Here is a 9,476-nt window from a genome sequence, read left to right as displayed (position 1 = left end):
ACAGGGCGATCATAATTACCAATACTAAGAAGAATACAAAATTTATTCTTCAAATCATATTCTACGAAGGAAAATATGATATGTTAATTCAAAAAATTAAACATTTATAAATTGAGAAAAAAATTGAAAAACTAAAGTGGGAAAAAATATTGATAACCAAGAAAAAAGTCAATGTATCAACTTTATAAAGATGAGAGAATAAAATATTTGTTTTTCCTTCATTTTATTATTATATTTCTTAAGGATGAGTTTAGACTTTAGAGTAAAACAACGTTTGACGTGTCAAAAGTAGAAGATAAAGGTTTGTAGAAGAAAGAGAAAGTTGCATACTGTTGGTATGGAATTAATTTTGGTATCGGTCGGGTAATACATTGCTTACCTTATTGAGTATCGATTGAGAGAGTCATTGTTTTTGCATTTATTGCATAAACAAAAAGAAGGTCGAGGGTGCGTGAGATAGAAAAGAGATAGAGAGAGCAGAAGCACCTTTTATTAGTATTGTAATGGATGGGATCACTTGTTACTAACATGTTTTATTCACAAATGAATAAAATAAATAATTTAAAAACAAAAAGTAATAACATAAAACATGCTTGAGACATAATTAAGATACTGTTTCTGACAAATGATCTTCATTCGTATTGTAATATCTATCATTTGCTTAAAAAATTATGATAGTCATTACATTTTTTTGAAGAGGAATCGATGATAATTAAATATAAATTATAGATCATTTGATAAAAGTCTTATAAAATTCAGCTTTTGAACCGACCGGTTCAACCATGAACTAGTCATCTAAGTGGTTCGAACTTCTCATCTAACTGATTTCACATCAAAATCGGGTTTACTCAGTTAGTTTAAGCCTAAAACTGATGACTCGGATGGTTGGACCAGCCAAGTCAATCAAAATTAAAAAACAACCAAATCAATATCATTTTTGAGTGAAAAATTAGTATTGTTAATTTATGTGTAAATATGTTTGTCACCTATTATCTTATGTTATAACCAAATTTTTGTTGTTTAATTAAATTTTAAATTTATTGTACGTTTTTATTGTAGCTAAAACATTGTTTATATGTTATTTGATAATGTTTTCAACTTGTTTGTGTCATTTTATAGTATTAAAATTGTATTTGTTAGTTGTTTAATTAAGTACACTAATATTTTTAAATTTTGATTATACAATTATTAAATATTGTTATATAGTATCATTAATTTTTAGAATTTTAATGTTAACTGAGTTAATCAGTCCAACCATTGACCACCATTGACCCACTAGTTGAAACAGTACCATAACTAATCAATTGATCAATCCAAGTTTAATAATATTAACCGGTCCGAGTTTAATAACATTGAATGATAGTGTATATAACTCATATATACTCTTTAATTAAAGATATTAACTTTTTCTATTTTAATAAACAACGAAGTGCCCACTATTTTCCTCATACACACAAACTCTTTCTCTTCGCCAGATTTTGGTAATTCCCTCTTCTTTCTTTGATCTCAGATATCAGTATCTCCTTCTCTTCCCTTACCTTTCATTTTTCATATTTCAATAATTTAGAAATGGTTCATCAATTCTCTTCCATTCACTGTGTGTTTTGTTCATTACATGTTAATTTTTTTAATTTTGTACTGTTTTGTCTCTGGGTTAGGATTTTCTCTGAAACTGTCAGCTGCAAAGGAGATTGAGAGAATAAAAAAAAACTTTTTTATTTTATTTTTTCTCTTTCATTTTTTTAGCAGTTTAATTTTTTTATAAGAGTGTAAATTTTTTGGGATCTGGGGTAATAGATCTTTAACGTTTTGTCCATGTTCCTTGATTTCCTTCATGGGATTTAGGTATAATTTCACTGTATTTTTGTGGATGTTTAAACTTGTTTATTCTGATTGAGTCAGATCTAATCATAGCTAAACGACAATATTGGTAGGGATTTTCGTTGGGACTCATGTTACTACTGTGTTTTAAATTTTGGCTTTGTAATTTTATGGTTGAAAACCTTCGAAAAGTTTGTGATTTTTAAAGTTTTTTTGTTGTCCTATTATACGTTTGAGTATTGTCCTAATGTCCTTGGATTCTTCATATTTGGCTGAAAACTTTTAACTTATATAATGAAAAGGCAACTGGTACTTGCTTTTTTATTTCTTAAAATATTATCATAGGCTCATAGTGGCATCTGATATTATTAAACAAACTAAATTGACTTGGCTTATGTTGATATTGTGTGCATACTAAAAGCATGAATTTTGAATATGGTCCCTGGTTTTGCTTAATTGGGTGCCTTAGTGTATAAATCTTGTTACATTTTTTTGAGCTATTGGTAAATTCTCTATGACCCTTGTTTAAGCTCTTTAGTTTACTTTGTAATTAGGGTCATGGCTCAATTGGGTTATGTTCAATTGCAATAGCAGCTAAGGTTAATATTTGTAGCATTGAAATGGAATATTGTCATTGGAATAATAGGCTTCAAGTATTTTTAGAAAAATAGTCTTTCTTATTGATTGCTCTTGTTTCCATTAAGTGCAGTTATCATTTGTAACTTGCCAACCTAATTGTGCTTGTTTTCTGATTTCTGATTTTCAGGTTCCTGCAGAATATTGAGTCAACATGCTATCTTCTTTGCCTTGAACATGGTCTGCTCCACCGCTCGAACTGAAGATTTATTCATGTATTAAAACCTAAGTAAACCATGAAACTAGGTAACAAACTGTTCATTTCTAATTTCTGAAATTTGTTCTTTTGTATTTCAAGTGGCCATTTGTAATTTTTCTTTTGCTTTAATCAAGGTTAGACTAGTATGGCTTTGGTTGATTTTCGCGTAGTAACAAGATTGTGATCCCTGAAATAGGGGGCTCATATATGTATCTTTTGAATTTATTGGGCTATGATTCTTATCTCTCCTAGAGGGGTGGATTGTTTCTTCACCCATATATTGGATGTAGAACACATGCAGATTGTCAATTTGGCTGATGAATTGGGTTTTGTATATGTTTCTTAAGTTCTTTAAAGGCCATAAAAGCTATTGTGGAGGTCCATTCTTCATATGATTTACTGATATTGTGTGTTTTTGGTGTGTTTTATAATCTTATTATTGTTGTTGTAATCATATTATTATTGTGAATTCAAACTTTACTAATATATTCTCCTCCCCTATGAAAATGATTGTGCAGTTCATTCAAATATTATTCATGAGCCTGAATCTCAATCTTTTGAACTTGATGGAAGTGATGTATTCACTCCTGTATACAAATCGCAAAGTACAAAAGTAAAGGACTATCAAAATGGCATCTCTATTGATCTAAAAAGGAATGGGCAGGAGTCAGAGGATTGCATGACTACACCAAAAGTTGAATTGTATGATAGAGTGATTGATTTTAAAACCGATTATGAAGTACAGGTCAAGGACATTGTCAAGGATATTTGTGTTGATGAAGGAGTCCCCACTAAGGGTAAGTTTTTGTTTGAGATAAGTGTTGAGGAAAAGGCTTACGATTCCTTCCCTTGTAATGAAGATAAAGCAACGAAGAAAGACAACATTGGGATCAATGTAATGAATCTACCAGGAACAGAGAAATCTGACCAGGCTTTAGCTAATCGTGATCAGTCGAAGGATTTGATCTCCAAAGACGAGGCTGTGATCCGAACGCTTTCTGGTAATGCCAACGAAGAGAATTTACCTGGAGATAAGGTTTTATTACAAGAGCAAGGCAAACAGGAACCTTGGGCTTCTGATGATGTGGATGAACAGGTATGTTACATATTAGTAAATGTTATTCAAATGTTCTGATTGGATATAATTGTTTATTTGAAAGGATTGATTGCTTACTTAGGTAGTTTATTTAAACTTTCATGGTTGTTAGATACAGCATTGAAAACAGATTGTGTTTAACTATTCATTATAGAATTATTAGTTGAGCTTGATGGCCAAAGATCTTAAAACTTACCCAACATATTTTGTAATCATCTACTGTATTTACAATTTACAGATTATTAAATGAAGCTTCTAGGTCATTTTCTATCTTGCAACAAGCAGATAACTTCGATTGAAGCTAAAATTACTACAAGCTTATCATTGAAAATTTCCTTTCGAAATTGTTTGCTTGTATATGTGCTTGCTCATGCAAGTAAGATAAATTTCAGAAAGTGATGTTTGTGAATTATGGCAGGTCTCACATGAGCCTGAATCACACTCCCAGTCCACAGAGTCTGAAGGCGTAGTTGATGAAGCATTGTTAACAAATCCTACTTTGGCATTAGCAGTTGTTGAACCAAATTGTGATACCATGCTTCCAGAAAAGGGAAGCTTCATTTATATGCTTAATCCTCCAGTTCTTGGAGCAGCTTGTGGCAAAGATGAATGTCACCAAGATGGAGGCTGTAAAAGCAAAGAAACTCATCATACACCCGAGCCTGTGGATGAGAAGTTGAATGACGAGGTTATATTGAGGCAGATTCACAATAGCTTAAACGAGCCAAGTTTCTCTGCTGTAGACCATGGATCAAGACACATAAGTTATTCAGGGCATGTACCTTACTCTGGTAGCATCTCTCTAAGATCAGATAGCAGCACTACTAGCACGCGATCCTTCGCTTTTCCTGTGTAAATATCCAGAAAACTTGTTGGATTAATGCCTTATCATTGATCTTTTTTTTTGGCAATACATGAGTAATAAGCTGATATTTATTTCTTGTGCTTCACAGACTTCCATCCGAATGGAGTAGCAGCCCGGTCCGAATGGCCAAACCTGACAAGAGCAATTACCGGAAGCGTCGGGGTTGGAAGCAGGGTCTTCTATGCTGTAAATTTTGAAAGATTATATTTTATTTTTAAATAGACTTCATATATATCATTTAAATTTACCCTCATATCATGCATATACATCTGCACAGTTGTTCTCTAGTGTGTAGTAGGTATAGATTAATGCTAAGTCATTGCTCCAATATGCAAGCGTCTGTTTTTTTTGCCTTGCTTGCATTCATTTACTTTTTTCCTCCTTACCTATCTATACATGGTATCTTCTATTTTTTATTAATCTTGTTTCCATTGCAACCAATTAGTACATTGTAACTTTTCTGACAATTTATCTAAGTTTATAATTAAACGTTCTTAAAATAGAAGTGGGCTAGTTTAATTTTTGAGGAATCTACCATTGTTGCCTCAATTATTACAGAATCTTTTATGTGGTTGTAAGAATCTATTATAAAATGTTGCCTCAGTTACTGGGGATGGTAAAGTTCATGGAACCTATAGATTTACATATTGTTGTGCAAATTTATTGGAGAAAATCAGCAAGAAAACATATGATACGTATTTTTTTCCTTCTGTGAATGACCCAACCTGTGTGCCTATAGTTCTTAGCACAACAAAAAAGAGGTGGAGGGGGTTGCACATGAAAGAATGAGCTACAAACATTACTGTCCATAATTTTTTACTTCCGAAGTTGGAATTTTTTTCTATGTTCAAACTCACGATACTTCTAGTCTTGCTCTATTTTTGTGCTATGTTTCATTGTCTAAATATTGCTTTCACAAGGTGTTCATTTTGTATTATCTAAAAGAATTATATATATATATATATTTATATTATATATTATATTGTATGTTGATGAAGGAGCCCCAACCAAGGTTAAGGTTTTGTTTGAGATGAGTTGTTAAAAAGGGTCCGAATCCACTCCCCTTTAAGACTAACCAATATAAAGAAATAAGGAAAAAGAGCATTGGAATCAGTGCACTAAGAATCATGATGAGGCAATAATGAGTTGCTAAGGGCTTGTACATTATTTTTTATAGCACCTCTCTTCGATCAATTAGCATTACAACTTCCTTCAAAGGGATCTCTTATAGTGTAATCATAGTAGTAATGAGTTACTGTAAGTCCATAGATTGGAGACTATGCTGTAGAATTTAGAAGATTCTCCTTTTTTGGCAATAAAGTCTCACTTTACATTTAAAGATAATTTATCTCCTTAAATCTACTTATTATTTAACATGTATTTCTCTTTCCTATAGAAGTTTTTATTTTAAAATACATTATAAAAAGAAAAAATAAGACCATGTCAAACAATGAGTGATTTTAAGAAGATAAATTATCTCTTCATAGCAATATATCACATTTAAATTTAACATGAATATGATGCATTTAATTTACATCTTCACAATTTTACTCTAGTGCGTAGGAGATTTAGATGAATACCAAGTCAACACTTCTCTATGCAAACAAAGGATTGTTTTTTACTTTTTTGCCTTGTTTGCATATGTGTGCATATGTGTTCTCCCAGATTTCCTCCTTAACTACGTATTGTATCAATTCTATATTTTTATTTCTATAGTAAACATTTAACTTTTTTAGTTCTTTTAAGAGATGCACTGATTTGTAAAAGGATATTCAAATCCATTTTCATAAATACCAGCTTAGCCCAAATTGTAGATAAAAATAACTATAGTGTATATGAGTACATGACTCATAACAACCGGAAAATGAAAAATAATTTTTCCAACCATAGAAAATCATGTCCAAATCTTAATCCATGTGAAAGCATCATACATACATACTATTAGTTACATTTCTAACCAGAAAACAATATTAAATACTCATAATATACTGTGACGCAACAGTTTCTGAAAGATAAATTAGAAATTTAGGGTGGTGAAGAAATGCAAAAATTAAATGAGTGACGCCAAACAATTCATTTTAGGACAAAATTTGTTACAAATGATAAATAATAATAACCCAAATAATAACTAACAAGATGAACATAAATTATAAATAAATTCAAATAAAATAAAAATAACTAAATCTTATATAAGATAATGTTTTATCAATCCAAATATCTATAAGGTACCCTCAACTTAAAGTTTAGTAAATTTTAAGCTTGTTATAATAATTTATTGAAAAATGAAAAAAAAAACAAATAATTATACGAGCTTCACAATAAAATTGTTGAAATATGTTATAAACTATAAAATTGATAAATATAATCAATATCTGAATGTTCGTCGCGATGTGAAAAGAAGTCACTGCTAATATAACTCATCATAGAGACAAAAGATACTGTTGAAATGATCATCAGTGAGAAACACCATTAGTATAATTACTATTAGAATGATTTTTGATCGATGCAAGTGAGAATAAAACACAATAATATAATCACAGTCAGAATGATCATTGATTTGAAAAAAAGTTAATACTAACATAATTTGTCAATTGAAGAAAAAACACTTTCAGAGTAATTGTTAGTATGAAGATTACCCTATATATATAAATAAATGAATAATGTGAATAGTATTTGTGTATGTTGGTATTTGTTTATTTGGATAATAGTTATGTGTAATATGAAATTGTGAGGGTGAGACAAAATAAATAAAAGAGAAGTAGCAAAATAGAAGGAGATAACTAATAGAAATTTCAATTATTTTGCATCTCAGTGGTGGAACGGTGATGGAACAAGTCATAAAGGATAGAATCATTCTGATACCATGTAGCATTTTAGGATGCTAAAGATCGATGAAACTCAAATATGAGTTTGTCCAGATAATATATTATATAGACAAAAACCGTTACAAATAATAAGGTAATAGTTCTAATAATAACTATATAAATATATATAAATTATAAATAAATTCAAATAAAATAAAATTAATTAAATCTTAAATAAAATAATATAATATCAATCCAAATATTAACTAGAGAACGTCCCAATTATTTAATAGATTCTCCTCCAAATTTCTAAAACAAATTGCACAACAAAATGGCAAGATCCACCAGAACATAATTTACATTGTTGCTTCACCTCCACCCCGCTTTTAAAAAAATTATCTTTTGTATCATAACCATCCAGAGTCGCATGCCAAGGGAAAACCACATTTTTGACAGAATTGGTATTTCCAGAAAATGTTTTAAAATGTTACAAAAATCAAACGTCATGGTTTTTGACACCTCACAACGAAAAAGTTTATTAATCATGTCAATTATCAAAAAAGTATTGTTGGTCTACTACAGTAAGGTTCAACTGGATTCCAATGTCAATAGTTTGATTTTTGGAGAAACATTTGTTGCGAAGAACAACCACGAAAACTAGAAGAGATTAATTCATTATCCAAAAAAGTAAGAAGATACATTTGATAGTACAAAAAATATATAATAATGCACTTCTATATTTTCATTTAATCTAGTTTTTAACATATTCCACATTTCTAGCAACAAAAATGTTAGTTTAGTGGTATAAAGTTCTACTAGATTCTTAGGATGTTAAAGATTCGACTTATATGAATAACATTTGTTGGAAGATGCAATTATGAATATCGAAAGAGATTAGTTCATTTCCCAAAGGATAAAAGGAGTACCAAAAAATATTATACATTTCTATATTTTCATTTAATCCTCACAACAAATAACTCTATTGATCTTGTCAACTACTGAAAGAAAGCGTTAAATGTATTTCCCCCCCAATACATTAGGTACTTATATATTTCCATTTAATAAATTTATAAATAAATATTTTAACACCTCAAAAGCATTAAATATTTGTAAATTCATTTGACTCATAATTGATTAAAAAACTTAAAAAAATGTGACCCAAAATTATTAAATTCTCATATTGAAATATATTTTTAAAAAATAACTGCAATAACACTAGAATTAAATGAAATATAATACTAATAATTTGTATTCCTACCGCATACAAGTTAAAAAAAACATAAAAGTAATGGAATAAAAATAATTTAAAAGCTCCTACACTCCATAACCCTCTAATCATCTAAACACAATTGATTCATTTGAAGATCCAAATGGATGTGTATATGGGAGAAACCAATAGAGAATGTGAACCAGAAATGTTAAATCATTACGAAGAGAGTAGTCAACGTGCTGTCATGGAAATCTGCATTGAAGAAGGAGCCTCTACTGAAAGTAACAAAGAGAAAAAGGGTCAGAATTCATTCCCTTGTAAGAGTAACAAAGATGAAGAAATGAAGAATGATAACAGTGTACTAAATTTACCAACAACAAATGAACCTGATCAGGTTTCAGCTGATGATTGCCCTAGGCCTATTTCATTGTTTGAGATCATCTCTCTTGAAACAGATAGCAGCGCATCTAGCACTAGATCTTTTACTTTTCCCAAGTAAATTTCTATTAAACTTACTTCTTGTCGTAAATGCATTACATATATATATATTTTTGGCTGATATTTATTTCTTGTGATTGTAGATTAGAACTGGTTGAAGGTAACGAAACCCCAGAGATGATGGTGAAAGCTGACAACAACAGGGATTATAATCGGAAGGGTTGGAAGCGAATGCTTTGTTGTAAATTTTGAAAGATTTCTTTCGTTTTTTTTAACAATAGACTTCATATGGATTTCTCATTTAAATTTTACATAAATCCTCATGCATATTCATCGTCACAAATGTTCTCTAGTGCGTAGCAGGTTTAGATCATGAACTCTAAATCAATGCTCTTATATCATTATAT

General features: G+C 30.1%; 2 protein-coding genes across 6 annotated transcripts; both read left to right on the top strand.

Moving 5' to 3' along the window:
• On the top strand, nucleotides 1,431-5,141 carry LOC109361285. 5 transcript variants are annotated; one of them, XM_019606691.1, is made up of 5 exons: nucleotides 1,431-1,481; nucleotides 2,588-2,703; nucleotides 3,175-3,752; nucleotides 4,171-4,604; nucleotides 4,706-5,141. In XM_019606691.1, exons 2-5 carry the CDS (start codon nucleotides 2,694-2,696, stop codon nucleotides 4,812-4,814), a joined length of 1,131 nt encoding a protein of 376 aa, XP_019462236.1. In that variant the 5' UTR covers nucleotides 1,431-1,481; nucleotides 2,588-2,693; the 3' UTR covers nucleotides 4,815-5,141. The 5 variants fall into 5 exon arrangements, with proteins under 5 accessions (XP_019462236.1, XP_019462238.1, XP_019462235.1 ...); XM_019606693.1 differs by lacking the exon at nucleotides 1,431-1,481 and adding an exon at nucleotides 1,555-1,845; XM_019606690.1 differs by lacking the exon at nucleotides 1,431-1,481 and adding an exon at nucleotides 1,555-1,930.
• LOC109360211 lies at nucleotides 8,766-9,476 on the top strand. The gene is made up of 2 exons (XM_019604936.1): nucleotides 8,766-9,126; nucleotides 9,213-9,476. The coding sequence occupies exons 1-2, from the start codon at nucleotides 8,792-8,794 to the stop codon at nucleotides 9,319-9,321; spliced, it is 444 nt and encodes a 147-aa protein (XP_019460481.1). The 5' UTR covers nucleotides 8,766-8,791; the 3' UTR covers nucleotides 9,322-9,476.

This window comes from Lupinus angustifolius, chromosome LG11, assembly GCF_001865875.1.
Source record: "Lupinus angustifolius cultivar Tanjil chromosome LG11, LupAngTanjil_v1.0, whole genome shotgun sequence".
NCBI classification, from domain to species: Eukaryota; Viridiplantae; Streptophyta; class Magnoliopsida; order Fabales; family Fabaceae; genus Lupinus; species Lupinus angustifolius.
Note: the sequence above shows the minus strand (reverse complement) of the source record. Positions and strands in the feature narration are given on the sequence as shown.